The 25,652-nt window shown below is 36.3% G+C and overlaps 1 protein-coding gene and 1 long non-coding RNA gene across 2 annotated transcripts; one reads left to right on the forward strand and one right to left on the reverse strand.

The window, feature by feature from the left end:
• Window positions 1–61: 61 nt before the first annotated feature.
• Window positions 62–25,636, reverse strand: LOC132196693 (uncharacterized). Its single transcript, XM_059619507.1, has 3 exons — window positions 25,477–25,636; window positions 2,400–2,635; window positions 62–1,443 (listed from the first exon to the last, which is right to left on the reverse strand). Exons 1-3 carry the CDS (start codon window positions 25,494–25,496, stop codon window positions 1,154–1,156), a joined length of 546 nt encoding a protein of 181 aa, XP_059475490.1. The 5' UTR covers window positions 25,497–25,636; the 3' UTR covers window positions 62–1,153.
• On the forward strand, window positions 7,907–9,194 carry LOC132197891 (uncharacterized). Its single transcript, XR_009441910.1, has 4 exons — window positions 7,907–8,180; window positions 8,262–8,363; window positions 8,427–8,581; window positions 8,767–9,194. It is a non-coding gene; the product is annotated as an uncharacterized LOC132197891 (long non-coding RNA).
• Window positions 25,637–25,652: the final 16 nt, after the last annotated feature.

The raw sequence follows: 25,652 nt of genomic DNA on the forward strand, positions 1-25,652 counted from the left end.
TTTACAATGAAGAAACAAAAATGAATCGTCTGATAGACTGTCAAATAAAATGAAAGATAACTCCGTTTTGTTTATTTTGCTTTATTTGTTAAAAATTACAAATTACTACTTGGCAAGAAAAATGAAACATATAGACAGAATTGTGTGTTATGAAAGAGTTACATGAAATTAAAAGTAATGAGAGTACAGAAGTCACCTTAAAAAACATCTAGTACAACCTGATACATATGAATATGAATTTTTGTTTATAAATTACAGTAAAAAGATTTTCAATTATTTACAAAAGACACATTCTAAAAATTCTAGATAGCAAATCTCTTTATCTCTACAGGATGCGTTTTTACTTCATAATGCAACCTGTAGAAGGCACCTGCATGCATATTATGCTGCACCGTGAAGCACGTGAGCACAGCAGGTTGCATAGCTACCAGCTACTTTTGTTCGTGTGCCGTTTTAAAATCCTGATGATTGCTACACAGAATACTCGCTCACTAGCAATGGCACAATCAAATCTCCGCGCAACTTGATATTAAATTTAGGCTTGGGAAAAGTGAATGATTTTTCTTTACACACATTCTATCAGTAACGCACATCATGTATTTAAATTATAATAAGATTTTTATTCAAAATGCCATTAAGGAATACTAATTAATTGTCATTAAGAACAAAAATGTGAAATTTGATTCACTTACTATGAATGGTTCAAAAGAGTAATAGAGGAGATCGCTTACTTTTCCCAAGTCTGTTTTCAAATCCAATCAATCTGGGCTAAACATTTATCTAGCATTTAGTCCAGAGATTCACAATTTTTATAATTCCTCAAATTTTCAGACGGAGATTTGTACTTAACTTTACCATTATTTATTTATAAGTATAAAAATGCTTTGTTTATAATTAGTCTTACTGCTAATTGCTTTGAATAGGTGCTTGAGCGCAAGAAGCCTGTTGGGTGGATTTTGTCTAAATAAATATTGTGGAAGGCGAATCGTGCTCAAGTACCGCTCTTGCCGAGGACAACCTGCTCGAGACTTAATTGATTAAGAGCTTTTAGCCACCTGTGTTTGAGTTTGAGTAAAAGTGGAGAAAAACAGAAGCCTGAATAAATAAATGGGCAAAAAGCAGCGTTTTTTCTTCTTCACTCGAGAGGTCCGTCTCAGTACTTGTTCATCTTCTTGTTGCCGGTGCCGCTGATTCTGTGGATGGGACTGTCCTCGGACGACTTCTTCCTGTACCTCTTGATTTGCACGGTGGTCTTGGCAGGGTAGTGGTCGTGGTGGGCGGTGCGCTGCTGGGCGTGTTGGTGGTCAAAACTGGAGCGCCTTCGCTGCATGTTCTTCTCAAGCTCCATGTGCTGGATCACTGGAATGTTCCAGTGGTAGACCCTGGCTGGACGACCGTTGCCGGCAAAGCTGACTGGCAGGAGACGACGAATGGCCGCATGACCTAGAATAATAAATTTTTACTTCAATTAAAATTTTTCACACTAGTATTTTAAAAAATTACCATAAAACAAAATTTGTTAACAATCAATGATATTTTTGTATAATGATAAGACGGCACTTCTTTAGAAAAATAGAAAATTATCTTATTTTCTAATTTTAAATTTTATCTGATGCTTTTTTTTAACTGAATATTAAAAGTTGAAGTAAAATAATCCATTCGCTTTGACATAAACTGTATAAAATAAAAAAAAAACTACAAATGTATAAAAATAACAATTGATCAATATTAAAATATTTAATAATTTTCTTCATTTTTAAAAAAAATTATATTGGTTTCCTAAAGAAGGACCGGCTGCTAGTGGTTTTCTGACCCAAATATTTTGAAAATCATACATATCGTTATTGGCATCAACATTATTTTAACAAACCCAAATTCCACGCATTTCATTCCTTGAGTATCATCCGGTAAAAATCGCTGAAAAATTGCACCGTTGCTAAATTTTAAATATTCCCAGCAACTTGTGTGTGAGCGTGAGCCTCTTAATCGATCGCTTTGCAGTAAAGGATTAAATGGCGCGGAACTTATCAGCGGGATCGGATGAAATAAATTCTCTTTTACGACCCGTCGCTTCGTTTAGCATACGGCTCTAGGCAAATTTTGCGAACGCGCAATTATACGTGCCAAAGAGAAGCGGATCATCTTGAAATCTTCAAAAAGACAGCTCACAGTCACGGAAGTAAAGAGCATAATTTTATTCCAATATGATTTGATTTTCAATTTTAAATTGATTAATATAATATATTTTTCTGGCTCAATTAAAAAATATTTTACTTCAATTTGCTTCTCTTAATTAAAGATCTGGTCGCGCAAATAAAATAGCTATTTAAATTACAAATTTAAACAGTTCAGGAATTAATTATTGCGAGTGTGAAGTGTGATGTAGTAAAATGACTTGCCGTGAGGTTCGTATGGGATTTTGCTGCTGAGGGAGCTGTAGTAGTGAGTACTGGCGGGCAGTTTGACGTAGTAGGTGTTGGAGTCGCCGGCGCGGCCTGCCACCGACCTCAACGGCATCAGTCCGGACGGCTTTTTGTGGTGCGAGTCTTTGCCCACGTACTTCGAGTTGAGCAACTCGATTCGCGCCTCCGACGCCAAAAGCAGGCTGCACAGTATCGAAAACAGCACCAGCATTCTGGAAACAAGCAAAATTGTTCAGATTAATATAAATTTATAAGAATTAAGAAGAGTAACATATTTTGCAAAATAAAATAAAATTTTTGCATACGAGACTACTTTCTATTTGTTTGCATAAATTATCGTGTAAAAAATATTACTATTTTTACAACTTGATTAAAAGAAAGCAAAACAGTTAATTCATAGTTTTATAAAATTTAAATTTTATGATAACTTACAAAGGTTGGAATATTTTTACACATAAATACAACTGTGTGTCACAAGAAAAGCAATTAGTGCATTATATTTAATTTTTTTCAAGTATCTAGAAAGTATTAATATGTTGATTCAAATGTGACTGATGTTTTTTAGGTTCGAAGCGAATTCCATAGAAATTATTATTTTATTAGTATTTAATGAGCGTTTTGTTCACGTTTTCTTCAAGGTTGCGGATTGCAGATGCAAATTTATGCTGACAATCGCCACTTTTGCTTTGCAGCACACGACGAGCGAACGAGAGCAAAAAGCGAAACGTGCGCCGAGACCAACATCGGCCGAGAATAACAAACGCAATCAGCATAACAAAGGGATTCGATAAAAGCAGGCCGAGCAGCATCCTGCAGGTAAATAAATCAAAGTACCCTCTCATTATGCTCGCAAAGGACATGTAATTATACGCATGTATTTTCATATGCACCGCGACTTGTCGTAAATCAGTCGCGCAATTCACCAAAGAGAAAATTAATATTTCGACTCTCAGCGGCTTTCGTTTTCCTCGTGGCGCATTGCGAACAATAAATTGTTCGAAGAGCGGCTGCTGATAAATTGGCCCCTCGCGCGCCACGTTTTACAAGCAGGTGCACTCCTGAAATTCGTTTTTCCGTTATTCTAGCGCGTAATTATCGCTTTTACAACGTGCAAAGAGAGCGTGCGGTGCATTTATTTTCTTTTACCAAAAGCACTTGATTCTTACAAAACGCCAATTTCGGACAATGGGCATTTCAAAAAGCAGGAAAACACGGCGTTTTATTGCTCTTTCAGCTAATTGTTTTACACTCGAATGAAAGAGTCTGGTTTCTTTCTCTTTGATAATTTGTGTAAAGGCGCGATGACAGGGTCCAGAGCAATAAAAATTGTAACGACGCAGGTGGCCCGGGTCGAGTGGTAAGAAATTCGGGCGAGGTCTTTCTTTTATTATGCATTGATCCGGGCGTTGAACCCAAACTTTTGGCAACTAATCTATGTTATTATTGAGTAGCCGCTACCATTGTCTATTTCCTATCTATCGGACTATTTAATGGCTTGATCCCCATTTGTTCCTAGAAGCTCGTGCGAAAGGGCCCGGCGCGTGCGTGCTCTATCATTAGCATCCATTCTTCCCACAGGGTCAGCTCGAGATTGGAATCTGATGCTCATTAAATTTGTAATGGTTTAATTGCTTAGAGGTGTTTTTGAAATATTCAATAACCTCTACCGCAGGATTATAGATCAATATAGACTGTTATTCATCTTTCATAATTATTATGAACTAAAACACTAAATTAGTTATTGTTAGGATTAGTTAAAATTAAGAACAATCGTTTATTCATTTCAATATTATTGCCTTGTTTATTTATAAGTTAAAAAAAGGTTTCTTATAATACAAAAATAAAATGAAAATTGTAGATTATAAATTAATTACATTAAGCTATAATATTTTAATAATTAAACACAACACAAAATTAATTTTTTTAAATGGAATAAATATTAATCAAATCTATAAATTCGCTCACCGTTTGTGAGTATTATTTTGAGCAAAGCTCTTATGGAGTATAGGGTATAGGTATTAAATTGTGAAATTGTGATTGTTATAATGATTGAGACTGGTTGCAGCTTATTAATTATTATTTTAATCTCAATTATACTTATGGTATTATGAATTGAATCAATACGATTTAGTATTTTGGTATAGAAGCAAAGAAAACTATATCTTTTTGATTTTTTGCATTGACCACAAGCTTTCAAAATAAATAAAGTCATGATTATTTGTACAAAAGCGAAAAATTTATTTTTGATATTGCTTAATATCATCAAATTTGTATTTTCTGCGGCTGATAATATCCACATCAATTTATTGTACCGTAATTTGAATCAGGTGCGCAAACAATTAAGGGAAGTACCGTGGAATCGAAATATGCTTGCAATCCGTGGTGAAAAGTAATTTTGTTGAGAGGGTCCTTCCAAGAAGTCAATTTTCTGGTGACCGCCAGCGCAAAATTGCAAATTTAATAAAATATAAACCAACCAGCTGGCATGATAAAATCTTCAAAATCTGCGTCTCGGCATTGAGTTAAGCAATTTCGATCGGAAATGCCGCGTAAATTGCGGTAAATAACTGGAAATGGTCAGTGCATTTGCCTCTGAAAGATTATTGACCATCATTAAAGTAAGAGGGAGAGAAAATAACGAGTGCCCAAGAGAGTGGTTGTTGTTGTTATTATTTTCACATAAACGTACATTGCAATCGCTTAAGGAAGAGCGATTTTCCTCTTCTCGTCAAGGTCGCACAAGGCTGTTCCCAATAAAAGATCTCGCGCCCAAGTTAATTACCCGAGTCATGCAACACTGCATTCCGATCAAACAATGCAATAAAAATCCAAAACACCGCGAGCGGAAAACCTTTTAAACAATAAAATGCACTTTACAGACACAAGTTTCTTTGGTTCGAACTGCGAGGCGCTTCTTTTGATGAACGTTAATTATTTAATTATTCATGTTGCTCAACGATAAGAGCAAAAAACAATTTCGCCGACGAATACAGAAAGAAACAGCCTGCAGGCTGATTTGCAATTGAAAGGAAACTGCCAGTGAGCATAAAATTGCACAAGAAACCAGTTTCCTGAATAAGTTGTTTTATTAATAAAAAGCGAATTGAAAATTAATTTAATTGCACTCATGCTTCATTCATGAGGAAACATGTACAAAATTTCACCTTGCGCAAGACAAGATAAATCTCAACCAATCTTATTATAACTTGCTCAATCGTCAGACGCCAGTTTAATGAAGTTAATAACTGAGGGAAAAAAACGCAAATATTTTACGTATAATGTTAAGTAAAATCTTTCTCTGTAATATTTTTTAAAGAACTTGCAGCGAAGATAAATGTCGAATAAAAACTCCAAGTTATTAAACTCTGGAGAATTCCATTTTAACATCAGCAAAAAAGTTAAGAGAAACTTGAGAAGCAAAAGGCCTGAGCTGTATAGTGATGTCACTATTCGCATGCATGCTTTTTTAACCCTTTCTTGTTCACTCTCTCAAATTAAAAAAGGGCGTTATAAGGAGAGGTGCTGGAGGTGCTGCGCAAAGTGATGTTTTGCGTGCGGAGAAATTGTCAAAAATAATTGTGACCGTGTAAAATTTAGTTGTTTAGACTGCAGAATCAGTCAGGTAAATAACAAGGAGGCGTAAATTCTTCAAACTATAATCAACAAAACGGATCTTTGCGCACCGAAAAACGCAATTATCGCCGTAGCACGCAAGCAAGGGCTGCGTTTACTTGTCAAAAGCGATTTGCGATGATAAATTTATTAGTAAGAGCCTTTCGCACGCCATCAACAGGCGAGGTCGGCGTTCGTTTAAGAACTCATTACTGTGTAATATTATAAATAATTTCTACTATTTTATTAATTTAACTAATACAAAAATTATCATTTCGAATATCATATAATTGCTTCATATTTCAATAAAAAAAAAATATCCTTCAGCAAAATTTTCTATCAATAGTACAGAAGAAAGACGTGCATTTTGCCTTCTTTTTTTAGCTCTGTTCCTCTGATGATCCACTTTTGCGCGTCAACATTTTGTTTTCTTAATAGCAAGTAGTGACAAAAAGGAAGGCGTCTCTTCACTTCTTCACTGAAATAATATGCGTATAGAGCCTTTTTCTATGTGGACCGCGGGCCAAATAAATTCCGTTATTTAATCCTGCCTCTCATGCAACTTTTTTGCAAACTAATCTCTCCATTAAGGAAGCCGTGGAATGCAATCGAAGCTCAATTATCGCAAAAATAGTCTCGGAGGAGCTCCTCCTGAATCACGAGTTGGCTCGTCTGCGACCCTTGACCCGCTCGTCGTGTCCTCGCAGGGAAACGACGCGTCGTGCCTTTGCATCTTTTCTTATGCTCAAGTTCAAGTCGGCATATTGCGGCAGCAGGTATGTAAAAAGGTACTCTACCGGAGGGCTTTCGTAGCGGACTCCCGAGAGCTCCTCCTACCGCTCTCTCCGAGGTGTGTGTACGAAATTAATAATTCATCAGCAGCTGCCTTTATTTGTGCACTCTGGCAGAATGAATAGAAAAATGAGGAGGAAATAATAAGGAAATGGGCCCTCGAGACGGGCAGCACAGTTATGACTGGAGCTGTGTTTTCGTATCTCTCTCTCTTCGGGATTTAATTTCTTGAATTTCTGGTGCCTCGCTAATTGGAAGTTTTTCGCACTGGCGCTTGGCAGGAAAATTAATTTGGATGCTGGTGCTCGCAGCCTGAATTCCATTAATTCAATTCCATCAACACTAGAATAAATCTTTGGTGGAGGTCAAATATTTTTTTATATTTAATACTAAAAAAAAAATTTAAGCTAATTTTATTGTCTTATTGTTGGAAAGATTTATCATGATTTTAAATTTATTTAAATTTATTTTTATTATTAATTGTTTTATAATAATACGTCTATGATACAAAAAATATTCGTCAAAGGATTTGAACTTTCTGTATTTTATTTTGTTTCCAATTAAACTTTTTTATTAATTATTTAGCACCCATTTCCCACAAGATTTTATTTAACTTGATTTAAATATTTAATTCCATATTTGAAAAAATTATGATGCAATTGATTGAAATCTATGATTGTGAAAGTTTTTATTTTCAAATTTAATAAGACCCTATAATCATTCAAAATCTCTTCACTCATCACCGAAGATGAGAAGTCTGTTGTCGGCGTCTGTTATGAGGTTACGACCAAATACAAAAACGCGATGCTCAGGCGAACACAATGCTCACACGTCCAAAAAAGGGAATGCGTTTTAGAGGGCCCTTGCTAAAGACTGGTGCACACGACGAGAGGAAAAAGGTGCTAATCACCGCAGCAATTTTTCTCCTATTAGGTCTCCATCATCCGTAATTATTATCACTTGGAGTCCAGACGCTCGGAACATTTCTTTTGACTCATTTTTCAGTGTTTCCAGTTTTGAAGATAAAAAGTACCTCTGCTTTCGAGCTGTTTCCGCGTGTGTCTGGTCTGGGTCAGCGATTATTCTGATTGGATCAGAGCACACGTTACTCGCGCGATCGTAATCGCATTCTGCCTGCCACTCGCGTATTTACGGTGCCGCCTTGCAAAAAGGGTTCGAAATCGCCAATTTAAGATTTCACATGCCTCAGACCGTATGTCTACTGAGCTAATAACAAAGTGTAACCGACTGCAAGAGAGTTTTATCGCTGCACCATCATTATTTCCAGCGAGGAGGGACGCCGAAAAAATCACCCGCTGCTGGATTTAGCGTAACACACAATTGCAGTACCTGGTAAGTGATAACGTAACGTGGCAGGTGCTGAATTGAATTGAAATTAAAAAAGTGCTAACTGTACTCCTTGCTACTGCACAGGCCGGATTCGGAATTAACTGCGAAATTGCGCCAAATTCAATTATTTACCTTTTGAATTGAAATGATTTTCCAGCTGAAGCTACAAAAATTTAATTAAAATTTGTAAGTTCACATTTAATTTTTATTGTATTCAATACAATTAATAAACGTGTTCTACATTTATAGCTTTCATATCCTGGCTTGACGATGGTTATATTTTAAAAGTACAAAATATGAATTGTGAAAGATGAAAAAGTTAAATAATTAATAAAACATCGAGTTACGTGTCACGAAAAGTTGAAGCCAAGCAAACCTCACCTTGAAGAAATCTTTAATAAAAAGTAAATATAAATTAGTTTAATATCAACTAATTTTAGTATATTCTTTTCGTCATTATTAACGTCTCTGATCACCTATTTCTCAGGCATTTTAGTTTCAATAATTAAATTGTCTCATTTTCACACGTACAATTTTTTTTAAAGGCATGCAATCCTTTAATTATTGACCTTTGCATTACTTCTTGCAGATCATTATATGCTCCACATCTCTCACAACATTATGATCCTTCACATCGTGGCTTCCCAGAGTGCAATTTAATTATAATTATCCTGATAATTCATCTTCGCAGTGAACGTGAAACCAGTTACTTATATCTTTAAGCAAGTCAACGGTCGGAATGCAAAACGAACCGCTTCATCAATTTTTCAAAATCTGCCTACCATGCTGCTGCGCACACGGTTGAAAAGGCAGCCAGAGGCCAAAGGGTTAATAGATCAGGGAATATTAACGACGTTCACACGTTTGTTTTAACAATGTGAACCGACATCAGTTCAAAAGATGTTACAAAAAAGTTAATTAATTCTAGAAACTTTTTGAAAAATATATTCAATACAATCTTCACGTTAAAAATTATAAATCTAATTAAAACAAAATAATTTAACTAATGTATATCAAAATCACAGAAGAGAAATTTATAGCTGTATTTTATAAATTGTATGTAAGAATTATAATACATATTTCTCTGCATCAACGTTGAGATACATATTATTATATTTTGGCTACTTTAATTAAATGCTTCATATAAACAAAGTGCTTTTAAAATTACTTGTATATCAAAATAATTTGTTGTGAGATGAACATTTTTTGAAATTCTATGAGCATAATATGTATGAAATTATGAAAGACCTAATGGTAAGAAAAATCCCAATTTTACCTTCCCATCTGCAAGATCGAGAGAGACTCCTCAATCACAATGTCAACAGTCAACAATTGTGGACCTGTGGTGCTTGTACAGGTTGAATGGCCAGAATAAAGCAATACAAATTGAGCTGCGCCTGCAAACGAGTTGACGCTTACTGCGAGGAGCATATTTTTTCGAGCCCACTGAAACGCAGCAAGCTTTTATGAATATTTGCGAGCAGCATTCTTGCGTCTTGTCTCTTTATCCTCAACGAGACTGCGTGTTAAAAGGCGGAGGCCAGTTTTTATTATTGGCTTTTTTATTCGCAGACACGGGTCGCAGCATGTTTGTTTTTAATTGAGGCACGACGCCACCTGAATAATAAACGCGAAAAAATCCCGTATGAAGTACAAGAATATATGTATATATGCATGACTTGTGGGACCACTTGAGAGGAACCCTATCGGAAGATTCGATCATTGTGTGGCAGAATTTGGCAGATGCCAATTAACCTTTAACACAAACAACGCAACCTCTTCGTTATTGGGGTCTGACAGGCTGCATGGGAACGAGATGGGAGGAAAAATCAAGGCTTGACCTGGGAAGGTCACGGGAAATGGCTAATTATCATCGCACGCCACTCATTAATTATTGGTTTGTAAATTTATCACTCAATCTAAAAAACTAATAGACGAATTTCCTGTTAAAGATCTTTTAAATTTTATTTTATTTAAAAAAGAAACTTTGAATTAAATCGAGACAAGTGACCTTCTTCTTCACTTGGAAATCATTTGTTCGTGTTCTCGGTTGATGCCAATTTTTAGGAATTTTCCGGTCCACGTGCAAAAAAGCAAAAGTGGCCTCGGCGGGCGAAGATGCACTGCTTTTCGTCTTGGGAGGTTTTGCTGATTTCCTTCTCGATTTCTGCAGTAGCCGCGGTAATCCACCGTGAGGTCGGCGGCAGCAAATCTCATTATTCGCTAGTCAGTCTCTCTTGGCAAAACTCCACTGGGAAATTAAAATGCTGTCCGCTTTTTGCACCACTCCTTTGCACTTGAAATAATCAGCGCGACCTATTCTTCTCGTGCGCCCCTTAAACGATTCGCGCACTCGCTTTTTGCAGGGCTACTCACAATCAGTACAGAGACGCGCCGAAAAAGGCTTGCGCTTTTTTCCGCCTTCGGCCCTCCGCGGGGTCCAATTATGATACATTTTTACAGTTTGTGTCGCGATATTGCGAACAAATTTGCAGTTGCAGAACCAGTTTTTGCGACGCGCCACTACTGCGAAATTAGACGAGGCCAAACACACAACGGTTGGACCTTTTCTCGGAGAGGAGCGGGTCGAGTCAAGTGTGGATTATTTATGGTAACGGGTGTCCATTTCGCGTGTTTTGGGGCATAATTTGCCTTAACATAGACATAGTAGTTGGCCCAGCCTATTATGCCTATGCGAGCATCTACGTCGTAAAAATGAGAAAATAAGGATGTGATTTTCAAGTGTCAATAAATATGTTCCCAATGTCCTGATTTGGCTGAGCATAAACAAATGTAGACTAAATTTCGCATTTATCTATGAAATTATAATAAAAAAATTGACAGAAATTAAATTTTAAGATGGGAGAGAAGTAAATAATTATTACTGCATAAATTTACATACATATTAATGGTTTTGTGAGCAATGAACTACTCAGTTATTAATTTAGATCAGCAATTATAATTAGCAGGATTTCTATAATATTTTATTCTACACAGACAGAACACCAGCTGTAATAAAGATAACTATTATTAAATAAAAAATATAACTCTAGAGAAACTTGTTCAAAATTAATATTTGATGACCAACAATATGTAGATTTGGTGTAAATGCAGCAAAATTTCCTATTAATACTTATTAATTTCAATAATTTATGCTAATTTAAGCGTAAAAATAGACTGCATTAAACAAGAATAAATTTTAAATAAAGTTTCAAGAGAAGAGACTGAATAGAGTAAATCAGAACCAGGCAAAATCAATGATAAAAAAAGGATGCATTTATATAGATTGAGGTTTGGCTGAATGGCATCGTGACCTCCTCGTCCGTCCATCTCTCCGAATTTAAATCCGCTGTTTGTCTGCGGAATCAATGCATTCGTTCTAGGAATTCGGCTGGTAGCGAAAATGAGGCCGAGCACCATAATTGCATATCGCGGCGTCCGTCCACTGGCCGGTCATCTTCTATCTACCCATCTGGCGGCCTTGCCATTCTAATTCCACAGGCACAAGCAGCGGGGCCAGTGACTCTCGGCAGTCCGAAATGATCATCATTCAAATGTACCCTGGGGTGTCGGCGATACCTTTCCTCCTCAGCACAGAAGCACACGAAAGAAAGAAACAATGAGCGAGAAAAGTATAGTCGAATGAAGCATTACGCCGAAATTGTTGCTCTCGCCAGCAAACCGCTATTTTCTCTTTTCCCGGACGGCGCGCAATAATTTGGACGGAATTCCACGCAGATTGCCAAATAATTGCATCTGAAGGACGTGCTTTCGATGAAGGAAAAAGGAAAATGACCTTGCCGAGAGATCGATCTGAAAATTTCGCCTCAAGACGAGTGAAAAATAAACGCTATTTAGCTTTTTTATCCGACCTTGTTGTTTTGATATGATTAAATTTTTTTCTTCGTACTCGGTATTTTCTGAGGAAGATAAGCGAAGGAAATGCGCTGTTTGTTTGCATTTTATCTTCATTTGCATTGATTTGCATAATTAGTCTTACTTTGTTAGTTTCAGATCAACTCGAGCATTTGCATATTTCCTAAGAGCGTCTGATGCTTATCAGAATTGGCGTTTTTTCTGCAACAAGGCGTGCACACCATAGGAATTACGACTGCTTTTGAGTGACTAATCGCAAGGCAGAGAGCGGTATTTGTGTACGCTTGGAAACCCAGCAGCAACATAAAATATAAGCGTAATATTCCCGAGCATAAAACCGAATTCTCACTTTTACAGCTCGGTTTCCGGTCAAGTATGCGAATTTTAAAATTAAAATGCGTGTTTCGGATTTTTTATTGCTGAAAATGGTTTGCATGTGCAGTTACAACAGTATTTTATTGGTGTATATCTTCAGCTTTTTGCACGATTATGAAACAAAATCAGCAGTTTAATAGCAAAATGCAAGTGTTAAAATTAATTTAATAAAAAAAAATACTTTTTAAGTTTAATAATTGAAAACATTGTGAATATCAAATTTGTACTAACATCAAAATAACATCATTAAAATTTGTCAAAAATTTTAATCAATTTTAATTATTATCATGTTTTTAATATTTTATTATTATAATCAATAATTGCTACATTATAAAACAATAATACATGTGGAGGATGAATTTTAAAAATATATTAAAACTTTTCATTCATACACTTTTCTTCACCGTGTCTGACAAACGACAGATAATTTTTTCTGCTGCACTAATATTATCGTTGATTACTAATTATTAAAAAATTTAACTACTGAATATATGAACGTGTATTAAAATAAATTCTAATTTTTTCGTTTCTACATTTCTGATAGTGATATTAAATAACCAAATTGTAATGGTTCCTTTTAATTGTCACTGCCGTCTTGAAATAAATTGCATTCTTTTGAATTCAAAGCAGGCGCCTCCTGTTAATTAGTTTGATGTTTAGGGATAACTGTTCAAAATTAGGAAAGCAGTGGCCGATTTTTTAACAATTTAATTTCAGAAAGCCGCATGTGGCCGCTAGGGGCTTCCTGCAGAAGCAAAAAACCTATTAATTCTTGAGACAAGCGCGCAGACGGCACCGTTTCGGCGAGGTGCTTCCTTTTCAGATTTATTTCAATAATATTTCGCGCGGCATCAAACGTTGACGACTTAATACCTCCTTAGGCATACTCGTTATTCTCATAAAGACGTCTAATAAAGGGGATAATGACACGCCGGCTGCGTTTTAATAATGCGCGCTCCGACCCGTTATGAATAGAAAATAAAAATCGACGCGTGCAATAATGAATTATTTCCGTGCCGCGGCCGGCAGATTATTATTTCGGCCGGTGGCCGCAAATTACATTGTGCACGATTCGCGCCTCGGCTTTTTGCGCGGTGCGCGCCGATGGCGTGCATAATGAGCACCGTGTAATGCGCTTTTTGCCCGTGGCCCTTGAGCACCAAATTCGGGTAATCGCTTTTTGATTGAGTCAATCACTCGCGATTATTCTCCTCAATGGCCACTTCAAAGAAGCTCCGTAGGGAGCAAGGAGTTGAAATGAGCAACTGGTTTTTTTTTGCCAAAAGTAAAAAAGTTCTCTGCTGGGAATTAAGAGACAATTCAAAAATTATAAGCTGGCAAGAAAGTTCACTTATCAATCTTAATGCCATTATAAATTTCGATTGCTGGAATGCAAAAGGAATTCCGAGAAGATCGTTTCGCCATTTATTTCACAAAAAGCCAGAACGTGTTTTTTGAACATGCCCAAATCGGAATGTGCAGGAAGACAAGTGTAACTGTTTTGCAGCTTAAAATTTGCGCACGTTTCAACTGCTATTGTCTGTATTTGCCATTAAATCAATCTTTGGTAAATTTATTTATTGGATAATTCTGTAAATTCTTCATTATTTAAAAATTAAAATAAAAACTTGTTTTCTGCAAAAAACATCCATAAGTATAGACTTTCCTTAATGTATTCGCTAAATGTGAATTTATTATTTTAGTAAACAAAAGGAACCTCATTTAAAACGTAAAAACTGGAATAGCATATTTTCTTATTACATTAACTTGTTTATTTCATTTTGAAAGAATGTTCGTCAATCAAATATACTTATAATTCATCTCTTATTTTAAGAAGTAGAAACAGGAGAAACAAGAAGCGTCAAAACCGTTGTTACTTAATTGCAGCCAATTTCAATTTAATTAAGACATAATTGTACAAAAAATTCCAATCGAAGCTTTGGAAAGCGCTTGGAGCGACACGTGTGTGTGTGTTTTTTCGATATTCCAAAGATCTGCTCCAGATTCAGATGGCCAGCAAGGTCTCCGGTTTCCCATGCACTCTGAGGCGTGGGGCGATCAATTGTGTGCTTCAGTTTGCAATGCGAACAATACGCGTTGGTACCGCTATCATCAAATGGCACACAAAAATGCGCGATTCTTTCATTCAACTCTCCTGCCTGCTACAGAGAGCGAATTGTTGGCGCACCTTTGGAGCGAATTGAATTGTGAAAAAGTTGCAAATTTTTAACTGTTCCCATTTCATTTGAAGAAATTTAATACAAAGTTAAACATGAAACTAACAAAAAGAAATTTCAAAATTTAGGTTATAGAACTACAGAGGAAAACTAGAAACTGTCCTTCATATCATCGACGCGCGGCTCAAATTGAAAATCCCGTGAGGTCTTGTGGTACCTGTGGACGGTCTTTGCGGTCGTTGCTGGGAAAATATCGATTTCAAGCTCAGTCTGGAAACCGATTCGCCTCAGAATTAATGGATTGGAAGAGCATTTCACATGCCTATTGGTGGTTAAACATTCTCAATCACTTTATACACGACAGACGTAATCAATTTTTATTTTCACGACTGATGAGGATTTTAAAAATTAACAGTTTTATTTTACATTTATGTAACGTGTTGGCATCACTTTGTTCCTTATAAGTTTTATTGATTTGCTCACGCAAATCTTTTAGGCGTAAAGAAATTATATTGCATAGTATAAAACTTGGCGAAAAAATGAACATTTATTGCGCCGCCAAGCGGGATGGGCAGCCGTGAAATGAGCAGACGAGAAGATCCGTTTTCAGGAGGTGTAAATATGGGCAATAAAGTAACAAATTCGTTTTTGGCGTGATCAGGATTTCGAGAGTTTTAAAATTTACATAATATCCATTCAAGTGCCTGCGTGTGGTCTTTTGACACCCTTTCCCAAAGGCGATGGAACCATTGGCCTGTTATGGTAACGAGATCCTGAATGTGATTAATTACTGAATGCACTGCTGCCGGAGTTCAAAAGCAGGGTGAGAGATTTCGAGCGCAGGTGTGCACTTCTTCACAGAGAGGCAACGGGACGCAATTTGTAATTGTATCGAGTGAGCAGCGATTAATCAAAGCGCAGTCAATCAGGCCTGATGAGTTGCATTCAGCTTTTGTTTGATATCATCTTGCTCGTTTGATCTCATCTGCGAAACGAGTGCTGAGCTCACTCCGTTGATCTTGACGGGAAATATTATATCAACGGTGCTGCGATGATTCAGTGCGAGGGAAAAATTCTTTTCGCTCGAATCATAAATACACGACGATGCGTAAGAGATTAAAGTGGTCAGGTCTAAGAGGTGGCAAATTCTGCGTCATCAGGCAGCCGAGAGATATACGCACCTGGGAATTTAATAAAAGAAACACTAAAAGCCACGAGAGAGAGAGAGAGAGAGAGAAAAAATCGGTGAAAAATATTCGCTTGTAAGCAGTGGCAGAAAACAACTATTATAACTGTAGTTTTTCTACAACAATATCAATTTCATAAAAGCTTCTACATATATTAACAAGTTTTAATTTATTCTTGCTATAAAATATTTAATTTCATTAGTTGAACTTTTGAAAGATGAAACTTAAAAATTCGTCGTTTTCTCCTTTTTTTGTGAGCATTAAGGATTACATTTCTTTTAGGCATAGTCAAAATAGTCTTCACAGCAGTACGCACAATTTTTTGGCAATTATTGAGAAAACAATGGGAAATTTTAACCATATCATTATTGTAAAGATAGTTGCCCTTAATTCGAACCCAATAAACATTTCTTGAAACTAAAGACTTGCTTTGGTTATGCTAATATCGAATTTAAAAGTTTCATAATTCTTGATTTTTGTATATAATTTAATTAATTAATTGAATTCCCCTTCATAATTTGTATCATTTTCTAGCTATTTTTTTTTGTCATTTTAAATTCTATACAGAACTCTCTGTGAAAATTATCTAATGCAACACCCAACTCATCAAGTGGCCATCTCGCCGGCAGGCACATGAATTTTCCGCAGAGACCACGTCCGCCTGCCATTGTTGCTCGCATGCATGATCGCCAATCCGAGATGACACTGCACTTCGGATATTTCTCATTGTGCATCTCATCTCCGCGATTATGTCCTCTATCCCAGGCAGACAGTTAGATTAATGGTAATTTTAAAGGTCCTCTTCGAACCAAAGTAAGTTATTTTGAGTGACACATTTTCTTTTTTGTCACCGCTTCTTTTACAGTTGCATCACGCACTCGGATTTTCCTCCGAAATGTCGTGTACCATTTTGTAAAATTTTTGCTTGCTCTTGGGGTCGTGCGCGACCGTCTCGGGTTCAGTCACCTTGGTCGATGCGTGTTGAACGCTCAATGGCAATTACATGGCGAGTACGTGCCCTTACGCCTCCGTACTGCACTCGCCCTCAGAGTTCACGAGAGAGAATGTTATTTGTTTGTCCGTTGCATACGTAATCTGCGCACAGCATCTCAGTTAGTGCTGGACCATTATTAAACAGGTACGATTAAAAAGGCTGTTTGCGATTTATGCGCCAAGAGAGACAGCTGGCCGTAAAATTGGAAATTTATTTTGCATATACGCACCAGAGGTTGGAATGATGTCAGACTTACGACTGAGATTAATCTGCTTGAACACAGTAAGCCAATTAATGTGACTTTAAAAAATAATGTTAAAAAACATCAGTGGACTTTTGCGGCGTTTCAAAGAAAATTAATGTAATAATCAAATCATGATGATAATTTTAAAAAACATAAAAAGAACCTATGAAATCGATTCAGAATTAAAAACAAAATACATAAACTTTAAATTTTTTAATTTATTGGATGTCATTATTAAAAAACTAAATTTTCAAATTTAATAGATACTTTTATAATTTATAGGAGAAAACTTGTTGCGAGGAGAATTTTATGTTTTAATCAAATCCTCTTCAGACGCTAAATTGATTAATTGATGAACATCAGCCGTCTGGATAATTAGTTTGAAAAATTCAACCTAACACCAAACAGATTCTGGATGGAAAACAGAAGAGCGTGATCGGTGTGCTTGATTTAATGATGATTGATTACATGTTTCAACTTTGAGCTAATTACGGTTTCCGAAGCTTCAAAGGCTGCGCCACTATTTGAGCTCGTCTGGAAAATTGAATTTTTGAACTATTTTTGATCCGCCGGCAAATCCGTCAACGATCACAATGAGAAAACGGTGTTTGACATAAATTCCTTCCTCCAGCGTTTGTTGCCCATTCTAAGGAGGTCCACTCGCTTTTAATTGCCGTGCCAAACCAGTTTTCTGTGGCAATTATTCTCTTCCCATTTTGATACATAATAATTTCGTCGTAAGCGCGGTGCTCTACATTCGAGAGAGCAGACACCTCCGAACTCCATGTGATAATATGGTGTGGTCATTTCAGAGTAATCACGCGGATGTGAACCGAAACTGTCCAAATAAGGACGCGTCGTGAGAAATACAATTTAATATTGGGCTCACGGGCAATTACTTGGCTAGATATTGCCCGGACATCTAAAATTACATTGATCTCGGATGCTGCTGATGAAGAAAAAGAACTACAAAAAATTGTGCTCTACATTCTGCAATGGTTCAATCTGATATTTACCTATAAAAAATTTACTTACGAACGCGAGAATTATTTCGTATGAAAATTGAAAAATTCTTTTTCTAAAAAAAAGGATTGACATTTTTTGTGCACTCGACAGTTTTGTGTTCAAAAAATCTAATTATTACTCATTTTTAATTCAAAAACGGTTAAAAGTTGAAATTTTAACTTTAAAAATCACTTGCTCTTCCAATTATTTACAGTTTATACGAGTTTAAAACAATAAATCACTATAAATTCAATTTTATTTAACAAGAAAATGGAGAGATGAGGTGTATATTTACATTGCCGCACGGAGGAATGTGAATCAGTAGCATTTTCATTGACAAATCGCGTCTCATTTTACTTCTAAATCGGTGGTAAATTGCACGTGGAGATATTTCAATTGGCGATTCATTGCGAGCTGCTGGGGGAATCGCTTAGAATCCGAGAAGCATCGCAGGCGAGAGCGAACATTGAAACAAGACGCGTCTCCGCAGAATGAGAAATGAGAGTTCGACGGATGGAGCAGAATGAAGAAAAAAGAGAGCCGCGATGTAAAAGGTAATCCTGAGCGGAGGCACCGCCGTATCGTAATAAGCGAGTGCATGCACAGCCAATAGGTTCAACAACCACTTACATGCAGGCTGCTCTTTTATGGACTGCACTTGGCGTCCCTCCAGCCACAAGGGCAGAATTCTGCTTACAATTTTATATACTCCGGCGGTGCTCATTATGCATTTTGAGCCAGAGCAAAAACCCTGGCGCGAGATTTATAGTTTCGCGGCGAAAAAACGAGACCTTTTCTTACAAACGAGAAATAATCTTCTTTTGTCTGCGCGTTGAATTTCAAGCCACGCATGCACAGTGCATTTGCATTTAATTGTGCAGAGCCGAACGCTTTGCCTCGAAATTGGAATATGCAAATGAGGCGTGGCTCAAAGCCTCAAAGGGTTATCGAGCAGACAGCCTGTTATTATAGCTCAGCGCATCTTCTTCGCGGCTCAAATTTTAATGAGCAGCGAACGGTGCAGTGCAGCTACGAACGAAATTAAAATCGCTTCCAGCTGATATAGCGGCCGACGCAACAGATTTCCGTAAATCACCGTTTTCTTCTGCAGTATGAAAATTTGTCTCTGGAAGGGAATGCCCATCGAAAATGACCGGTATTTAAAACGTCGTTTTCCAGGAAAAAAACAAAGCGAGGAAAGCAAAGATTATTGTACATGATGAATGGGCCATGGTCATTGCCTTGCAACTCAGTCAGAGATTCAAGGTGCATCATAATGTTTAAAAATAGCTACTTATTCCAACGCAGGAAAGGATAACTGTTAAAATTTGTTACATTTTCTGAAAATGAAAATCCAATTCATAAAAAGCAGTTTTTTTTAAATATCTAAATAAATGCAAGGATAATTCTTTCAAGATATAGAATGTTCCTCTAATTCTTATAAAAATTTCCACAAACGCGTGCGTTATTTTCTTGTTCGTCCACGAAAGTTTAAAAACCACAAAGAATTTCCATCGTTTGCTGGCAGACGTGCACACAATTTCTGATGCCGCAATTGAAAATCATTCCCGCGATGTCTATCGCTTTACAAGGTGTCATTATGCATTTTCATCTGCGGCACCAGGGAATGTTCGCCGCGCGTCTTGCCCATCGTTCTTGCAAGAGCCAACTTATTACAGCCTCTTATGTATCTGCGTGGACAACAGCAGATGTGCGGGAGATAAATTCCGAGAACGCCGGCATCTAATATAATTATCAGACGTTTCATCGAAATTTGCTCAAGTTTGCAAAACTCATTTTTATTCTTGGGCTAAAAGATCAGAGGAGGAAATTTTATGAAGTTTGTATGGTTGCTTTTTGCCGCCCTTCCTGGGCCTTTTCATGGAAGAGCCAAAAAATTGTTCAAGCGAGAAGCAAAGAGGAAATTTTATACGAGTTATGAAACACGTTCCATTTATCATTTATATTCATAAAAAAGAATAAAAGTCTAACTTTCAGCGAAACTCTTGTATAAGTTTTTTTTAATATTTTCCGCACAATTGAGTTAGATCTGCCGAGACTTTCCCTCTAGAGATATTAGAATGTAGAATATAAATAATTTTATATTAATAATACTAATTGTAAGAAGAACGCTATGTTAAAAGCTTAAATTCATAAACGTCAAAATAAAAATAATGAAGAAATTCAATTTTTTTCAATCTTAATAATGTGATTTATATAATATTACTTTTATAAATATTTAATTGTATTTTCAAGTGTAAAAGGTAGAATTTTTGGTTCGACACGCACTGCTGGTTCAAATAGAGAAATTAGCGTGGCCGCGCAAGCGAACAATGCGAAAAAGCAATAAAAAGATTTGTCGTGGTTTATGTTAGTTTAACACTTTTGCTTTCGTATATCTCAGAGTCCCATAAAACAATTTCGCTAAGACGAGTCGATTAATTTCATCTCGCACCGCGCGCTTTTACAATTTCGCTGCCGTCACGGGATGAGCAGCAGATTTAATTGAATAGCATATGAGAGATGGTTCTGTGCAATTAACTGCTCGCATCAAGTGCCAAAGACCCAGCCTTGACATCGGATTCTCATGCTTCAGCAAGCCGAGCATCCTTGTCTTTGCACACACCGGAGGAAAAAAAACGGGAGCACCGATCGAGACACACTCGCCGGACCGACATCACCAGTGCACCCTGCTTGAGTGATCTCGCAAATGATGAATTCGTCATTTCCCACACCGAAAAATTCGCTCGTTCGCTCTCTGCCGATTTTCTTGTTTACTTTTAAGGATAATTGAGTAGCCGCTCAGCCGTTTTGTTCATTGTGTTCGGCGACGAGATGAAAGAAAAAACATATTTTATTTATGGACTGCCTGATGTGAGCGAGCACGTGTTGAGTTGCCATTCAAGTGTTTGGACGATGACGTTGGATAAAAAGGGATCTGGATTTCTCGTGTGTATTGACGATCGATCGACGCATGCCAATACAGTTATCGAAAAACGGAGCCACCATTCTGTTAAATTCACTTTTTGCTCCGCTGCTTTTTGTCCATTTGTTTTGTCTGCCTCCGATTGTTTACTGATCGTCTTTCTGTGTTAAGTATGCGGCGAACAAAAGGTGAAAACGTTCATTTGGTGATGAAAGAACGCACAACACATTCCATTATTTAATTTTATGGCAGCCGCCTAGACGGAAGATTTAATTTTGCTTTTTAGCACGCCGCATATAAGAGCTAAAAGCATCTACATAAAAGGTTATCATTAAGTGCCATCAAAGAATGGTAAAATAATAATGTAAAAAGAAGCACAAGAGAAGAGACAAGGTTTCTCAATTAGATCTGTAAAAACTATATAAATAAACAAAGGAAAAAATAATAATTATAAGATCCATTCTGAGCATTACCACCACCATTAAAAATTTTGCCAAACACTCTTGTAAAAACAAATTTGATTTTTTTTTTTTTGTGCTAAAATTTTTCATTGATGTTATAATTTTAGGAGACTTTTTTGAGATATATATAGTTAACAAATAAATTAAAATGCTTTTGAAATAATTGAGAAAATTATTTTTTGAATAAAAATTCAAATATTTTCAAAGGAATATAACAACATGAAATGAGAAAAAAAAACACCTCCTTTTGGTTTTAGTTGTTATGCCAATTAGAGACAAAACTGCATATCCACTTGAAAGCGCTCCTAACTCACGCTCACTCTCAACTATACCAGCATCATTATCTGGAGAAGCGTCTTCGCCGGTGGATAATAAGTGCAACAGCAATAAATTGAAAGCGCGTGCAATCCCCGACGAGAAGAGTGATTACGGCGAAAAGCGGCGGAAAAAAAGCACCGACCAGTTTCCAACAAAGAAACCTGCAGGAGAAAAACAAACGCTCCCACGCATTTCGTATTCTGTGTGTGGCACAAAGTATGCTGGTTGAAATTGAATTTTTCTCGCGTCTGCCGAAGCAAAAAAAGGAGCTTGGCTGGTGCGATAAATAATGAAATGCTTGTTTGATTGCGTGAAGGTCGGCCATAAGTCACACACTTCTTCAACAACCAGAGTGCCGCAGAGGCAAAAAGCAGCGAGTTAAATACAGGCCGTCTTCCATTCTGGGGTTTTTGTTCTTTTCTGTTTACTCGGCTGGAATAATGACTGGCGCACATCCTGAAGCACATGCTCAAATAAACCATTCCTTAGTCCGCCTCTCCAGAATCATAGGGCTCTTCACAAGTGGGAAAAAAATAATGTAATCATTAATCAATAGTTTCAATTTTTGTTATGTAAAAATGTTTCTAGTCATTTAAAAAAAAAAATCAGCAGTTCAAGTAATTAAGCTTATAAAAATATGCTGATTGTCAGTGGAGTTATTTTTTCAGATATCTTTTAAAAAGATGTCTGGTTTATAATATAATTTTTGAAAATGACTTTTAATAGAAAGTTTATTTATAAAAAATTTAAATTTATTATCATTTATATTTTTTATTTTCATAATAATTGTATTTAATTAGATAAAATTATAGTGTACTGCAATAACACATCAGGATCTTAAAATGAATAAAGTAAAATTTTGTAATAAGTATAAATTGTATGGGAACTTGTATAATAGTTAATACCTTGGACTACTTGAAATCTGCTGGGCTGCAGGCTGCACTGCTTTTGAGTGTTTATTTAATACAATATTTAATGATTTAATAATACAATTTCAACTTTTAACATGTAATTGTATGATTATTGATTTGATTCAGTCGTTTTAAACTTTTCTGCTTAATTAATTTACTCCATTTAAATCAAGAATTATTGTGTAGCTCTTTATTTTTTCATTCCACGTGGTCATAATTGTTAGGCTTTGATGGAAATAGCACATGAGAATTATATGCGAAACAACCCAGCATTTATGCACTTTGCTTTTGAGGAAACAATAATGCCGTGATTTTATTTTTTGAATAGGCCTGCGGTTCCTTTGGCTGCCTCCATAAATGCATTATCAAGATGTGGCCGCGATTAAAATGTGCCTCCGCGTGGTGTGCAAAAGAGCTGCGGCGGCATGCGACGGAAGACGATAAATCTCGCAGTTTTGAAGGAGCATGATTTTTCAAAATTTGCTGTTATAAAATTCCTGCCGTGTGACAATGGGCAGCGCAACAAACGTGACATCCACTTTACATGACGCGGCGTGCATTACTTGAACTTTATCGCAAAATTCGCGCGCGGATAGCGGTTTTTTGTCGAAGCGAATCCTGCACAGCATGCGTCACTTAAATCCGACATGCCCTCAGCATGGGCTCTCTGGGACACGATTTACATACGTTCTCATGATTAGCCTAACCTGATTTTGCATAATGATAGACTTACGGCGGCAAAAGTCCTTTTTTACCCAATGCAGTGCTTGCCGAGGATCAACTCTGACCCTTTTATTGGACAATAATGGCTTCATCGTGTCTGCATTTTTGATTTTGTATTGAAAGGCGGCGTTACCAGCAATTCTTACAAGTTTTATGGAGGCGATTGAGGCAAGCACAGTACTCTACATGGCAAATTATTCTCACGTACATAAGGAATAATAGATAGTGTAGTACCCAGAATTACATAAAAGCTGTTCTATTAAATTATTAGAGTCACAGGATTAAATTAATAATTGTTAATTGTTTAAAAATTATTAAAAATCTTTGTAAGCTTATTTGCAAAAAAATAATGCTTTATTCTAATTCTGAGCAGAGTTTTAATTTTCAATCACATTTATGCAGAGCTACTAATCTAACGTTATGAAAAGAAAAGTGAATTTTATATTTTGTGACATTAATATAATAATATATTGAGTACTTCTATGTCTCAGAAATCCCAGATTTTATTGATAATTATAATTAACTATTTTGGTAAGTTTATATTATTTTTCAATTTGAATATCAATACAGTAATTTCAGTTGTTGATTCCGTAATTAAATTTAACTTGTTTTATAAAGCCAAAATTTGTAAACTTTTTTATTCCAGCTATTATTACACTTTTTCCCATGAATTTTTGTACTTATTCTCCATTATTCTCGTTACTGATGGGTGAACCAGAGGATATTGCCGAGTACATAAAGGGCTTTTTCACTGCAAACCACACACCAAATCAAACAGACAGCAATCACCGAGCTACGAGATTGTATATTAAAAGACGCCGCATTTCTCAGGCGGGATATTTTCGATTACATTTCAGCGGCTCCCATTCGTCTTACTTTAAAACTTTTTATCTGCCAAAGGGGAGATCAAATCGAGAAGCAAAAATCATAAATCTCGATCCATTATATTCCGGGGCAAGGCGCAGGCGGTCCGCCGAGTAATAACACATAACAACGTCCAAGAAAAGAGAAAAAGAAAAACGCCTCCCTCACCTTCGCTTTCAATACGTACTATAATTTTGATTTACGCGCGATGCAGGGAGCTCGGCGGCCAAATAACAGAGATTATACCCATTGTGAAGCGTTGTGTGGCCGTAGATTTTCGGAATTAGTCAGCACCATTCGCTTGTGAGCAGCATTCCAACTTCTAACCCTTTCATTTTGAATGTCAAGATGCGTTTTTCTCTTTTTCCAAAAGGAAGACGAGCGAGTTATAGAAAAAAGTGATGAAGGACGATGGATGCGTTTTTTGTAGCAACTCGTGTCCAGACAGACATGGAAATGAGTTTTTTTTTTACTTTTACTCAGCATGGGTCTGAGAGATCGTTTTGTTATTATGCTTCACTGATATCATCGATTTATTCCAACGCCTATTGTGTTTTTACATTTTCATAGGGTGATGTTCATATTCAAGTTCTCGTTCTTTCCAAGGCCAGCAATTTTTTCAATTAGTAAAGCACGCGCTATTTTTGGAAGGTTTGCGGTTGAATATTAAAAAAAAAAAAAACGATAAAAAAGCGTTTTAAATTTTCTTTGAGGTTTCATAAATTTTATAAAAATGAAGAAAACAATAAACTTGAAGGGTAGTTGCAATGCGTCTTTAATGTTAATTGTATAATTAAAAAAAAGAAAATATGGCGTAAAAATTATATTTAATTTTCACGATTTATTATATTATGAGTTATGAGGTGAATTTGATAAAATTAAATTCTATCCGGGGCTATTTTAGTAATTTAGATCGATACTTTCATCCTAAATAATTCACCTATGAGAAATGTGAGAAAATTGTTGGTAGAATAAAATGACAGTATTGTACGAAAATTAATTTTGTATAATATTAGAACATATGAAATTGAAGAACACTACTATTCTATATGTGCTCTATGTTAACTTTGAAAGCAATCTTATAGTAACACTTGAATTGTTTTAAGACGAAATTTTTTACAACTTTTTAAAATTAAAGATTCTTAAAATAATTTTTAACAATAATCTATAAATCTTTAATTGATCTTGATTGAAATTTACACAACATTTTCAAGTTTTCAGTTAGCAATGAATCTTACCTTTGAGTTGAGTTGAGCATGTTGAGGTAGTCTTGCTTCTTTTGCTGCTGTTCAAGGCAGGGAGTTCGAGGAGCGACTGAGCACCGCGGCGTGCTGCGTCCCTGAATTTACCTAGGCCGAGTGAAGAGAGACCAGCCAGAGGGGGGAGATGCAAGTGCTAAACTCTTCTTGCTCCG

This window comes from Neocloeon triangulifer, unplaced genomic scaffold, assembly GCF_031216515.1.
Source record: "Neocloeon triangulifer isolate White Clay Creek 2 clone unplaced genomic scaffold, ASM3121651v1 ptg000012l, whole genome shotgun sequence".
NCBI classification, from domain to species: domain Eukaryota; kingdom Metazoa; phylum Arthropoda; class Insecta; order Ephemeroptera; family Baetidae; genus Neocloeon; species Neocloeon triangulifer.

Bases quoted from the DNA above. Each gene is read 5' to 3' on its own strand.
- LOC132196693 (XM_059619507.1), bottom strand. From the start codon at position 25,496: ATGCTCAACTCAACTCAAAG. The intron at 2,636-25,476 runs GTAAGATTCATT...GCTTGTTTCCAG, and splicing joins ATGCTCAACTCAACTCAAAG to AATGCTGGTGCTGTTTTCGA. The intron at 1,444-2,399 runs GCAAGTCATTTT...TTATTATTCTAG, and splicing joins AATCCCATACGAACCTCACG to GTCATGCGGCCATTCGTCGT.